A 15,231-nucleotide genomic window follows, 5' to 3' on the forward strand; every position below is an offset into this window, starting at 1 on the left:
ATCATCCATGAGTCATTCTCTTAGAAATAAATAAAAACCCTCTCTCTCTCTCTCTCAATTATAAAGAAATTGAAAGTCCTGGATCTGCACCCTGATCAAGATCTGCACAGATTTTTTAACTGGTTCTTTTCTGACCTAAACAGAATCCAGGGGTGGAAATGTAACCTCTTTGGCAGATGTATGAAATTCAGAATTTAATAATAAATAATAGAAAACCAAAAATACATAAATTGGCTAAAAGCCATGTATATATACAAATGCTTGCCAAACCTATCCTACGCTAAATAATTTTAAACTTGACAAAGGGTACATTTTTAATCGCTTTGTCCTCCTACCACCTAAAAGATAATTATAGTTTCAAAGGTTTCCAGGCAGTTTGAGGGACATACAAATAGAGCGAGGGACTGATGATTACAGTGTGATGGATTAGTTGAGACAACTGTCCTGCTCTCTTCTTCTAACAGGGACATGTGGGCTGGTGAACACTGAATCGGCCTCAATCGGATATAATCCTCCTTTTCCTTCCTTCCTTCCTTCTTTCCTTTCATGCTCCAAATGAGACTTGACCTAAATTGTCTTTAATAGTTTTAGATACATGTAACAAGTGGGAGCTTATTGCAAGAATTAGCAGTGATGCCAAAATAAGTTGGAAAGTGATCTGTGGTATGTGTTGGTTTCTTTACTCTAAGACAATTTTTGTGAATTCCTTTGCTATTTAATACAAATAGTAATTAAGATATATGTCATCTGTGGTTGTACATGTTAAAATTATATAACACACATGCATAAACTCAGATTGGGTTAAAACAACCGAATGTGTAAACCTAGTCGATGTATGGAGCTGGAGGAAATGGCCGGGTGCGCTCAGTTTGGCTCGATTCAGTTGGCAGTGTGCAGCTCGAATGATAGAGACACCGAGGAGGAAAAGTTTCAATGGTGAGGACGTATCTCCTGGGACGATATAAAAAGAGGTCTGATAGTTATGGAGAAACAATCGTTATTCAAAGGTTTCAAGTTTCCGACAGTCTTCACACACTCAACCCGCTGTCTGGCTTAACAACCTACATCTTGTTTATAAATAGTTGTTCCACCTTTTACATAGATTTCAAACTTACACCAAACGCCTGCTTAGCAAAGGCACAGGTCCAACTGTCATGGCAGTGGGTTGTTGGGTCCATTATTACACATCATGATATAAATTCTGAAAATAACCTTGGATCGGAAAACAACCCTGAATTTCTAAGTAGGAATATTCCTCTGCCCTGGCACTGACACATGGGTGTGAACACATGTTTACATTTGGAATGGAGCCCTGGGCGGAGCAGGGTTAAGCCACTTTCTGACTGTTTTCCCTTTGGGCTTCGTGCTCCTGACAGCTCTCAGATCACAAACTGCCTGACACTGATGAAACAGCTGAAGCCGGGACTCGTGACATCTTAATCACAGAGAAATGCACCTAATCTCAGTCTGTCCCCGGTTTCTTCTATTTCCTTTTGGGCTTTGGCACCAAGTTACAGTCCCACCGTTTCTAGAACGAACCCAAAAATGCTTAATAAGTTGAGGCTAAATGATGACATGCCAAGAGGAGAATCCTTCCACTCGGAGGCGAAGCATGTGCTGTCCATGTGGAGAGATGGCAGGAGGTGGGAGGAGGGAAGCATGGGGGTAGGGATGATGAATGTGGATGACTCAGAGATGTATTCAGGGTGCTGTTCCATGTCATTTGTCTAGGCATTGTCTATCTCATCAGCTGATGGGTATTGTGTCGAGCTGATAATGAAAAGGTGGAAATCCCAGTGTAATGAAGGTGATTTTAATTTTTATTTCATTCCTTTTCTCACATGGAGAGCATGGGGTTAGCAAAGGAAGAGAGCCAACTTTAACTATATGATCGTTCACAACGTAGCCACAGAATATTTGTTTCCAGGTGGAATTGTCTCTGAGCCAATACAACCTACATATGTACAACAGAAGAGTACTTATTCCAGCGTGTAAGCTTTGTCATACTAAAGGTTCTGTGTGTTTTTATGCTGATTCCTGACTACCTGCATTAGTAATCATCCTAACAAACCTGAGATTGAATTACTTTCCGCTGCAGTGAGAATTGCTGAGGTCTCTCGTCACATGGTGAAGAAATTCAATGGTGTTTTATTTCTGCAGCAAATCATCCCAGCGCGGACAGATGACTGCAGATAAGATCACCGCTCATTCTCACTCCAATTCCCCTTCATCATTCATCCTCCGAGTTCTTTTCTGTGCCGACTCCTATTGGAAACCTGACAGGCTAAATTAGATTGACTTTTAATTGGGTGCACTCCCCAGGTAAAATGGGTTTAATTGACTGAATTATTTCCCGGCTCCTCGCGGTGGAAGGGCAAGAACAGGCACCTGGGCAACAAATAAACCAGTCAGTTAAATCATTTTGAATCTAAATCTTAACAGCCACTAAAAGAAAAGACTGTGAGGTCGTTAAGGCTGTCTGCACGAATAATATCAACATAGTGTAATGTAATCTGGAGCCTCAGTAGTTTAGTGTTTGATGTTTAATTGCAGATGAAGTTAGTAATTTAGAATAAAAGGTGATTAAAACTGGTTAAAACTGCTTCTGATTAAAAAAGAACTAAAAACAGCATCATGACTCTGTATCAAGGATACACCACTTACTCCAGTAACCTGGCTATAATGACATATTAGGTAATTCTGAGTGTAAATATATATATATATATATATATATACATACATGCTTTTGTTGGTGAGTAATGTACACCAACAAAAGCATGTAGATTTTAGAACCTGAACGATATCAAATATCAGGTCTTAACATCAAAGTGAGCTGTCATGAAATTGCAGAAGTCGCAATAAAAATTCTGCTGGTGGTTTTAGTCAAGTGAGCGGTGATAATAAATCGTTGATGGACCAAACAGTCCGGGGGCTCCGCCATCAGCGACCTGTGATTCAGCTGCGATTGAAACAGACGGCACTATACGAGCAGCAGAGCGCTGCCATAATGGCTCCTTCAATTAACGACCATTTAATGTAGCCTGCTTGACTGGTCTTTGTGTTCGGCAATAAAGGCCATTAGAGAGAATATAACACACCCTTTAATGGAGGAACAAAGAAAAATAATTTCAGAGTAAGAGGCTGCATGAAGAATCGGGTGCGAGGCGAAAGTTACTTGATCCGTGGAAAAACCAGGGTGGATGGAAAGAGTTTAAAAATGGCAGAGCTTGACTTCCAGTTTCATCACCTGCACTGAGACTCAATCTAGTTTAACTGCAGGGCGTAGGGACTTATTTCCAACTGTATCTGAAGGAAATTTAATACATTTACTCATTAACATCACTATCTAAAGCTACGGCTATGTGCCCTGCCATACATGTCAGTGGAAAGAAGTGTTCCAATTGTTTCAAAAACAGATTCAAAATTGTATTTCTAAAACAAACCGACATAACAATGCTGTTTTGTAATTTGGCGTCTACCAGTAATTACCCTATTTTACACAGCAGGAAAACACACACACACAGAGTACAAATTTACCCTCTGGACATGAAGCCACATGGAATATGCAATAGGTGGGGAATATTCAGCAGGAGAAAGAGAAAATCCATCTGCAGCAACGCACCATCAAGGTGACCCCTCCCTTCTCATGTAACAGGTTCAATTCCTGCTCTGGTAACTTGCTGAGCTATAGGAAGAGGAGAAATGCCAAAACTGGTTAAGTTCTCTGAAGTGCCTTTAGTATTCAATGACCGAATAATTAATTATTTCATGGATGCTCTGTGTGCCATCATTTGTGGAGAAGTGGAGCGCTGACCTCCAGGACTAGAAAACTAGTTGACCAACCTGGTCAGGTGAAGAAAATAATTCAGTCCATAATTTCAAAAAGGCCCCGAATCCTCACAACAGCACAAATCATCCCACTGTTACTAACAGCTAAATTCCAGCCACGCTTCATATTATATTTCTGTGAAGTAACAGCACTAAAACACTGCCGTCCTTTTCTAAACGCTGAATTCACATTTGGTCTCAGTTTGAGAACCAGATGAATCATGACACCAAGAATCAAATCATGAGATTCCTAAAGAATCACAGCGCTATTAAACTAAGGATTCGGTTCTTTGAGAGTAAAATGCTTATGTTAGAAATTATATTTTGGATTAATATTAGAAGAAAGAATTTAAAATATTCATTTTGTGGAAACGCACAGTGCTTACATGCAGTTGGCATAAATCTTATTGATAAAATGGAGTGAAATGATGCATGAGTACTGTGTCTGAGGAATGTTCATGTCAGTTATAAAGGACATTTTTTTTGTGCATTCTCACAACTGCACACACACACACACACACACACACACACACACACACACACACACACACACACACACACACACACACACACACACACACACACACACACACACACACAAAACTCTCACACATGCAGGTGGGCGTTCACACACCTATATGCAATTCATACACAGAGAGAGAGAGAGAGAGAGAGAGAGAGAGAGAGAGAAGGCCATTTTCACACTGCTGCCTGCTGTGTTGAATCTGTACCTGCAATCCAGCCACAGAGGAATGGAGAGGTAATGGGCCGCACACATATTCACCCACACAGCTCACAAGGTGTCTGTCCATCGGGCTGTCCACACAAGGACTCAAAGAGCCACTGTCCATTATGCTGCTGTGTTACATACAACATGCTCTAGATGAATGTTTTAATGTGAAACATCGGCAAACAGCATTTTGGAGAAAATGTGAGAGCAGCGTGAGGCAGGAAACAGACTGCATATAAAAAACGGATATATACAGTCTGTCCGGAGAAAGTGAAGCCAATGTGGAAGTGCCTGAAACGTATTCTCTGTAAACATTTAAACGTATTGACAGTATAAGCATGATGTTCATTTTGTAGATGAACGTCCCATTCACGGTCAAATAGACGGTAAAGCATGGTATGCACAGGCGCATGGATACTGTGTGATTGACAGCTAGGACCATCCAATGGGTGCAGTCGGTTTTAATTAGTTATTTGATGCTATAAAAACGCAGTGAAACGTCGTCATTGACAGCTGAGACTGACTCGTGATTGGTCGAGGCAGTGGCTCCATCCCCCGATCACTACTGCCTAGAGTCTGGCTACTAATGTCCAAAATGGCAGCGTCCTAATCAGTGATATTTTTGGCTTAATTTCTGGATAGTAGGAGAAAGTGGAGACACATCATCCGTCTTTACACAGTCTATGACTTCTAACTTAAATGAATTTCAAATGTATGTTTGTTTTTTATCTTCAGGTTGATTCGTCCACAAACGCTTTAATGTGAGAAGCAGATGATCCCACCTCAGAGAAGATGATTCATGCTGCCAGTGTAGTGATATATGTACCCACTGTACGTGTAACTGAACATTGACTGTCTTACAAGCACGGAGCTGCTCTCTCCTCAGTTTATTACAACCCAGTATTGACCAGCCAGTGTCGTGTCATTACACGCCTTTTGGTTTGTGGGCGTCTTTACATTGTCGCTGCACCTTGTGGGAACGTTTTTCAACCCTGAACTGCAGCTGATAACGCTGGGTTGGGGGTGGTGGGGGGTCCAGGAGAGAGTCGGGGAGGTGGCTTTGCCCTGTCTTCACTTCTAATCAGCCAAATAAAGATCACAGTTATCTGTCCAGAGGCAGGTTTAAGCTGTGTGAAGGAGACTGTCATTTGACTTGTGATGACACAGCCCCGAGAGCCATTACGTCTTTGATGGCAGACTTAAGCAGAAATCCATTTCAGAGTATCAGAGCAGACAGGGGCTCAGAGGGGGAGGTTTGGGAGGAGCAATCTGTTGTGAGTCTGTTGTGATAAGGTGTACGCTGCACACGCCATTTACCGGTGGAACCTTCCAGCGGTTTGGAAATTTCACCCGCAGTCCATTTCAAATTATTACCGATGACGGATGCGCGGAGAGAAGACAGACGTGCTTCATCTAAAAACATTTGTCGTCCTAAGCGTCACTTTTTCTCCGCTACTGTCAGAGTCCAGATGTGAAAATGTGTGTGTTCGACGCAGGCAGGAGGTGCAACGACAAAATCCTGAGCAGAAAATGGCTGCTGTGGAGAGCTGCGGTGACAACACCACCACAGTCTTTCCTACATTTTATACCACTGCTCTCTCCTTTCTTTGTACCCCATGAGATAAAATGGCGTTTCCAATAGAGCTGAGACAATTAGTCGACTGACGAAAATAATCTGCCGCTATTTGGGTGATGGATTAAGATGCCAAGTATTTTATGGTTGTGGCAGATATGTGATTGTTTTGCTTTTCTGCATCGTATATACATTGAAAACATCTTTAAAAAATATTTGAAGAGTGGAAAAGGTGAATAATGAGCGTCTACACTGCCGCGATAAAGAAGAAGAAATTATCGGTTATTATTATCAATTATCACCTGGATGTTTCCATCACTGCCAATCGGAGGTGGAACTGATAAAAAACCCCACTGCAGTGAGTGCCGATTATATCAATTCTTATTGTAGACAAAAGCCGGGTGTTATTGGGCTTTGCGGAAAAGGGGTTAGAGGAGAGAGAAAATCCGTTTGTTTTAGTTGGAGAAAATGGCAGGCATGCACCCATACAAAAGCACTGAGAGTGACTGGTCTTGAAGACAAATCTTTGCTACACCGATGACAAAAAAACAATATTCCTCACATGTCAACAAAAAAAATGCTTTGTGGGCAAATTGTTCAATCCTCGGTGGACTTTATCAGCAGGAGCCACAAGTCCATTGACAGTGAAGGGCTGGAGCTCAAGCTGCTCCCATCCCAATCTCGTTCCACATGATTATTCTCAATTTCACAGCTGATGGTTTTCACCGAGACAGACGGCGGCAGCCAAATGCCAAAGTACAGAGAAGACTGCTCGGAGGTATAGGAGAGAAAGTTAGAGAGGGAGGGAAAAGAGAGAAAGAGATAGCCTGGTCACTCAACTTCATCAGCAATGTTTGGAAAAGAAGTAAAACGCAAACGTGACCTGGTGTCGCAGGAGGGATGTGAGGCGCTGCTCTGGTCTCACAACACACGCCCGACTATGATGTAAACATGAAGAAAACTAGAACTGCTTCTTGCAACCAGTCAAGCTGCAGTTCACAGTGTCTGTGTCACTCTGTCCAGATGCATAATATGATGATTTCAAATACGGCGGCACAGAAGATCTATTGCCGCAGTTTCAAGGTGAGCACCATCGTTTTTTTGTCACCAATGCAGGATTTTTGTGCAAATGTGACATTGAGTGACAATCTCCTTTTCTGTTCCGGAGTTATGATATTAAAAAGTGGCCATGAAAATGTTTTCGCAGAATATTAAGATATTACAGTGAAGCTGACCTTTAACCATTTGGACATACTTTTCATCATTTTATACTCGACTAAAAGAACTAGAAGGAAAATGCAAACCGGACTATTTAAACAGAATATCTCATGAAAACAATACTCAATGTTACTTTAGATGAATTGTGTATATATGGAAGGCATAATAAGCTACTGCTTCAGCCTGCACCATACATATGTTTACTGATATTTATATTCTTTTACCTTATTGCTTCATTGTTTTGTATAAATGTCTTAAGGGAATTGTTCCTGCGGACTGAAATAACCAGAATAAATAGAGGAATAAAATGCACCCACAAGAAATTATTCACAACAGGCAAACAAAAGCACAATTAAAGTGCGATTTAAAGCTTTTTAAATAAGTATATTCAGATCGTTCTTGAGTCCAAGTGAACACTTATGCAAATCCTAAGAAAACAGTTGCACAACCACAAAAAATGTATCCTCAGCTTCTCCTAGTCCTCGCTTATTCTTAAATTAAATACTACAGTTTCAATGTTTCCATAATTCATACGTTGACCTGAAATGTCTGAACTCAAACCACCTTCTGCTATGATGAACTTGACACTGTAGGTTACACTGAGTCAGTCCCACCTACACTACAGCTGAAAATACTCACTACATCTTTACATTAACTTCTGTCTGAGTAATGTTTGCTCCAAACCACTGAGTCCAGTTGTTCAAGGAAATTGTTAAGGCTTTCTTTAAAACTGACCTGTTTCTTAAAACCAAGGAGAACTGAGATATGACACTGAAGAAAATACAGACTATACCCAAACTTGTGGTGTAGGCTCAAATTGAAGTCTGCTCAAAACCCAGACCCAACACCAGCCCAAGGACAAGAACATATTTGCCGCCCTGGAGCCCGTTTTACTACATTTACAACCAGCAAACTGCAATTTCAACATAATTCACTTATCACCACAAACTGCGAACAATGCATGGGCATATGATACATTTTTATCAAATGTATCTCAAATTTGTGAAACTCTGGCACCTTTTGTGATCTGCATGAAACAGGCCTCCAAGTCCCCACAGTAAAATTATTTCTTGGAAGCGTAATCTTGTGTGAACTACAAAGGCCTTTAAAAAATATGCATTCATGAAGCACTGGGTTTGGTAAGACTTTATGTTCCTGGTCACTAAAATAGTCTTTTTGATGATTTGAGATGTTCTTTACAAAGCTTTAAATTGTGATTTTATATGTCTGTTGGTAGAACGCTGCTGTCAGTCTATTTCTTTAACATTTTTAATGTAATGGTGAAAATCCTGTGCATGAAATATGCTATCTAACTAATCCGCTTTGCATTTCTTTGGATCGACAGCCGTTTTTGTGATTTCAAGTCGTCATGCTGCATGGAGAGTGTGATATGGCCCAGCTGTGTGCACACCTAAGAGCCCAGCAGAATCACAGAAGGTACTGAAAAGAATAAAATAAATAAAGGAGAAACTCTCCCCAGCCTCACACCGGAGGAGTGCTGGTGAAAATTACAGCATCGCACTGGGGAGTGGGCAGTAGGAGGCGCGGGATTTGATGAATCAAGGACCTTTTGTTCACTGTGCAAATGACTGTGTGCATGCTGTTGGAGAGAACATCTCTCCGGTGGTGCAGCGGTGCTTGGCAGGCAGGCGGCGGGCGTCATTTGGAGCCATTTGGGTTTGAAGCTGACGCAGAGCGGGACTGAGGAGAGCAAGGTCATTGTAAGATGATGCAGAAGATGATGATGTGGCCAGTGCTGGGTGTTGAAGTGGGTCTGCTCTGAATTGAGTAGAAGCTGAGTACGGTACGGCAGCACTCATGATAATGACACACACATCTGCTGAAAGGTTGAGGGACTGAACCATTACAGGCAGAACTGAGGTCAGTTAGATGCAAGTAAGACTTCACTCATTTCTGTCTTGGGAGGCCATTTCAATTAATTCAGCTCAGTATTGATTAAAGATAATTGATCAATCAAGGTCTAAGGATATCTGATGAGCTCTTACATTAGCTGGGGTTATTGGAGACTCTAAATTGACCATCGGTGTGAATGTAAATGGTTGTTTCTCTCCATATCTTGGCCCGGTGATACGCTGGCATAACCTGCCTCTCGCCCAACGTCAGCTGGGATTGGGTCCAGCTCCCAATGAAACCCCTAACTGATAAACAGCACAGACAGGAGGAATAAACACTAATAACTGATTCGACTGAGGAATAATTGTAAGTTGGACACTGAGAAAAACTGCAGTGTTTCTGTGGTGTCTGCAGTTGAAGTTATTTTTTCTGTAACCCTTCCTCTAAATTCCATCCTCAGAAGCATCTGAAAACAGGCACAGGTACGAGCACACACCGCTTACATTCTTCCATTCATAAATGCACACAGGAGCACAAACATGCAGTCACACCCTGTTACTGGAAAAGCTGACAGTCCCTCACACCCTGGGATTAAATAATGACTCCATTCATTAGCCCATTAGCCCAAATAAATACAATTTACCTCCATCAACACGAGCACGACTGTAAAGAAAAATCATTTCCACAGAAATAATTTTGGCAGCCAGTGTAGTAAACAATGACAAACACATCGGTCTACGTGTTACTTAACCTTTTTAAAAACAGGACCTTGTGTGTTTTGATCTGAATCGACTAAATCTTCTCATGATTCATGAGGATTCACAATATCACTGCACCGGCTCTGAACATGAAGTCATTTCAGACAAAAAGACACAGCTCCAGGCCTTATATTCAAATATAATACATGTTCAAAAACAATAAATGCAATATGGTCTCTGATACTGATTCTGACTTTTTGGTTGTAAAATCTGAACACTGGGTCTTATGTTCCCATTTTTATGCCAAAAATGAAATAAACAAACATTTAAAGCTCAGAAATAACAACAAGCATGACAAAAAATGACTTACATGCCTCTGTAATTTTCTCCCTTAAACTCATTCTGACTTTTGGGTTGAAAAAAATGAGAGCAATGAGATTGAAGAACCGCAGCCTTTCTTTTTATTTTGGGCACATTATTTGATAATTGCTCTAGATGTCTGGTAGGGGTTAACAATTAAATAAGGACAGATTTGAAATCCTCCTCGAATATTCCAAGTTCTTTCAAACCCCACAACCACACATAACCACTGTTTAAATACAAAAGTGCACAGAGCTTCACCCGAGGAGAGGAGATGTTACTGTCGTTAAAAGTGAGACAGTCTGTTGCTCTCGTGTGATGAGTGAAGTGTCTGCTCGTCACTACAAACACTGTTTGCAGGACTGAGACAGAAAAAGGAGACGCGTTCAAACCACAGACACGAGCAGCGCACGTGTGTCTACATTTACGCACCATTACGCACATGTCGGAATCAGAGGGTTGTTTTGTTTCTTACCTGCGTGACGCGGTGTCTCTTCTCCTCTGTCCTCTTGGTCCATGTCCACACTGTCACTGTGACTGTGACGAGCTCAGCCGCAGGTCCCGGTCCCGCGAGACCGTCGGGGAACGGATAAAAGCACGCGGGGGATAGTGTGCCCGCGCGCGCCTGTGCCGCCGCCTGCACGCGCGACCCGAAAGATGCCAAACGACTGCGCGCGGTGATGAGAGAGAGAGAGAGAGAGAGAGAGAGAGAGAGACAGAGAGAGAGAGAGAGAGAGAGCAGGGAAGGGAAGTGTTTGAAATGGCTTTCAAGTTCCTTTATTGGACCATTGCATTGAAAACAGAAGTCAAACTAAACCATCACTCAAAAAAAAGAAAAGAAATATAAGCAAAATCAACAAAACCAATCAATCTGTACATTTCTCTGATATAAAGATAATCATCAGCTCTCCACCGTCCAATTGAACATGAAATGCCCCCAGTGTCTGTGACCAAAGGCCTGTATGCTGTCCACCATTTTGTAGTATTAGTTCAGAGGCCGCATCGTTTGCGGATGCATTCGTAGGCCGATTGTGCCGCAGCGGCGTCACTAGACTGTTCCAATACAAAGGCTCTTCCAACTGCAGCCTACAAATGGCCTACCAAACAGTTCCCACACGAGCAAGTACTTTAGCAGCTGTGGAGAATAAACTCCCTCTAACAGAACCCGATCAACAAACGTAAACCAGCTGAAATGAAACCTTGTCACCCACAAGGATTTGTTTTATTGTGAAAGCTTGCGATGCCACCTTTGACCCTCTGACTTCCGCTCAGAGAACTGTTAGTGTGCAGCATGGACCAAAAGGGACAAGTGAAATTGTTTTTGCTGTTTGCTAAAAATCATAATGGAAAACAAGCATTAACTTCTCATGGAAGTGGGAGTAGGACACAGTGTTTGTCTTGTCAACAGGAAGCAAATGGTGACAATAGACGTGTTTTGAGATTTGTTGTCGTGATTTCTTATTTGATGTTGTATTTTGTGATTCGTTGTTGAGTGAAAGTACATTTTTACATCGCCTCACTTGAAGTCCTTATAAAACCCCTACTGTTTTTTTTACAGCCTCAAAACAATGCTAATGTACATCCATAAACAGTTCTATTAAAAACCTCCTTCCACATGACAGCCATTTGGAATAAGATGAAGTGTTGGAGGAGTCACAGGAAAGCGGTGTCTCGCTCTGACATGTCAAATCCTCTCCACCTACAGTCTCTGCTTGTGTGCAAGGGGGCCTATCACCAGCCCTGCCCCAACCCACCCCCTCTAGACCCCCTCATTAACATTGTTGGGCTGCGTTCAAAAGCAGATGCCCGCAGATGAATTTGGAAGCGCGGCGACATGGACACATGTGTGAGCCACAGCCAACCTGGTGGTGCTGCGTCGGGGCTCAGCTGTCAGCCAGACGGTGATGGATGCACGGTGGAAACATACTTGGAGTTTGAGCTATGTCCTTCACGTCTAAGTCCTTTTGGTACCCTGCTTGACCCCCCGCCACAAGTCACCCACCCTAAAAATAAAGGTGCACACATGGTTGCATGCACATACAAGCAGAGACAACGGTGTAAGATATCACAGCTCATCAAGTTCTCTTGCTCATGTTTGTGTGGGTCGAAAAGAAAAGACACACAACTACACACATACACCATGTCAGACTGGAGACTCCCACAATAGGAGAATCAGTCTCCTGTTGTTAAGGATGGATTAGGATTTATGGGGTTTATTTGCTGGCTCGAGTCCAATGTTCCCAGCATCAAAGTTAATACCAGCCCTCGGCTCCATCATCATTTTGAGTGGTTTCATTAAAGGACATTTTTATTCCTCTGGTCCCAGAATTATCCATGCTCCCTTAGAGCTGCGAGTTTCAGTTTGACTTGGTCACTATGGCGACATTTTATTCTTGAAACTGTATTTGAGCATCACTACATGCACTACAGGATTAGGCAAGTAAAACAAATATCTTACATTTATTTTTGACTCTTAAACTGATCATATATTTAGGGTAAGACAGAAAACTTAGGCCCAGTTTGGACAAAAACTTTGGAATCTGAGCCTCTCATTCAATCTAGGGAGTTTCCTCCATATTCCTACAAAGCTAACAAGCTGTGGACTGAATCTTCATATTTACCACACAGATATAAAAGTGGTATCAATCTTCTCATCTCAATCAGGAACTCAGTGATCGTGCCCCATTCCAGAGGCAGATCCAGGGATGGGGTTGGGGGGCACTGGCCCCATCTGAATTGTGATTGTCTCATGATAAACATGACAATTTGTTAATATATTCAATAATGTGTGGCTTAGCAGTGAGTAAGGAATGACCTGTGTGTAAATCAGGAATGGTTCATGGATGTTGGACATATACTTGGCCCCTCTGTGTGAAATGTGGCCCCTTTATGGCCCCTGATAAATCCCAGCTCTGCCACTTCCACATCCTCAGTATGCAACTGAAAAAGCTGCTCGGTTTTCAGCTGCTTGACTTTGTGACAATGTTCTGCAAACCGAGCACAGACAAATATAATATGCAGGATAATTAAATGAAAACCACTCTCCTTTCAGCAACTGTTTATTGTGCTTTAGTCTGGGTTCTTCCTCACCAGCAGTCCATCCTGCAGCAACACAGCTAGATGTTTCATTTTAGATAAGAGACAATTATTGCACCACATCACATAGGCCTACTATCGCTATCAGCAGAAATCTCAAACTGCACCACAGAATGCAATCCAGATACTGTGTCCCTGTGCCCTTGGTATTTAATGACATTTCTTTCTGTACAGGAAGATAGAGGGAATCCATCAGAGCAGACCTTTGGAAATATTTGACTGTTTTCCGTCTTTTTCAGTGAGCTTAAGATACTTAACTGGGCTGCAAACATAAATTTACGGTTCCAGAGCTAATCAAAAAATCCTTGTTGTAATTACAACCACACCCTTTCCAGTATATGATCTTAAAAACCTTTCTTTTGTTGTGCAAAAATGATACTCAACAAATATGGAGTGGAACAAAATGTGAATGTGGAAAAGAAGGTTTGTAGCTGTGTTTATTTTCATGGCACATTTCTTTGATTCTGCAAATCTCCGCCTCTAAACACAATGAAGTTCAGCCCTCACACCATTATTATTCACAGAGGCCAAGTATGAAATTAGTTTTTTTTAGGACAGGATACCTCCTGACTGACAGCTCAACAAATGAGAAATCATTTACTGTGAACAGAACGGCCTCCTGCTATTGGCAGAGATCTCGCCTGTCTTTGAGGTAAGTACGTCCCTGTGTGTGTGTGTGTGTGTGTGTGTGTGTGTTTGTGTGTTTGTGTGTGTGTGTGTGTGTGTGTGTTCAGAAGGCTTTAACAGCAGATTTAATATTAGGTCTGAGGCAGCAAAACCATAACAGCAGGTCTGTTAGCCTCAGAGCCGGTTTACACCATTTTCAACATCAAGATCTATAGTAGTGAGAGTACATTTAAACGTGTTCACATTGGTTTAAACCCTATTTGAAAAGTTATAGAATTAAAAACATGTTAATAATACTCAGAACTGTCATCTAAAGCCAAAGCATTCACTGCAAAAGAGAATAATCATGAGCGTATGCACGTGCAATATAATCTTTTGATATCGGATACTCATACTACAAATATATTTCCAAAACCTTTATAGACTCAGATTTTTTCCATTTCCATTCATATTTAATACATAACAGTTTCTTTAACTAGATGTAAAAACCTCATAGTTTGCAGCACCTCTATCAACGAGGCACCGCTCATCTCAGGTAACCCAGGTTAAAAATGAGCTGCAGAAAAATCAGATGAGCAGAAATGTAGCACTTCACAACTCTCGCCATTTTTGCATGGTCAGTCGATGGTGTCCACCCCCACACATGGACATGCAACGCAAAAATGTATTCAAGCCATTATATTAAGTTTTAGTCCATTCCTTTACTTTCACCCTGAGACAGCTCTACCACATAAACTACAGCATTGAAATGATTATCAAATATTTGCATTGAATCTATTCATCACTTTCCTTTTTGTAACATTTCTAATTGGAGATATTTCACTACACAGAAATAAAGGACCTCACATGCATTCAGTTTCTTTATGTGTCTGGATTAGTGTGACACTGCCGTCTAGTGGTAGAAAATGTTTAATGATGCCGATTCTGCCGCATTATCGTCTTAGGTGCCGGTTTTGACTCCATATCTATATGGAGTATACATATTTCAAACTTTCCTGGCGTTGCAGAAAATGTGGCCAAAAAAGAGATTGTGAAAAGAAATTAACAAAGAAAGCATTCCCAATAATGTTTATGAGTATGAATGCAGACAAAAATGTTTTTTCCAGATCAGTGAATATAACCTGAAATAAAGATTAAGCCAAGCAACATAATGAGATATTATTTTCAGCAGAAACTACACGTTAGATACGACACACAAAATGTGAGAGGTAGGGCAGCTGTGACGTCCCTAAGGCAACTCTCAGATC

At 41.5% G+C, this 15,231-nt stretch overlaps 1 protein-coding gene across 2 annotated transcripts in view; it reads right to left on the bottom strand.

Moving 5' to 3' along the window:
- LOC109626945 (zinc finger protein 385C-like) overlaps positions 1-10,926 on the bottom strand; it is a 53,648-nt gene extending 42,722 nt beyond the window's left edge. The window contains exon 1 of one of the 2 annotated variants that reach the window (XM_069517483.1): positions 10,737-10,926. In XM_069517483.1, the coding sequence (XP_069373584.1) occupies positions 10,737-10,779 (43 nt within the window). In that variant the 5' untranslated portion in view covers positions 10,780-10,926. The remainder of the gene's footprint in view (positions 1-10,736) is intronic. The other variant, XM_020083211.2, reaches the window with a different exon arrangement.
- Between the last annotated feature and the right edge of the window lie 4,305 nt (positions 10,927-15,231).

The sequence above is a fragment of the Paralichthys olivaceus genome, chromosome 21 (genome assembly GCF_024713975.1).
Source record: "Paralichthys olivaceus isolate ysfri-2021 chromosome 21, ASM2471397v2, whole genome shotgun sequence".
NCBI lineage: Eukaryota > Metazoa > Chordata > Actinopteri > Pleuronectiformes > Paralichthyidae > Paralichthys > Paralichthys olivaceus.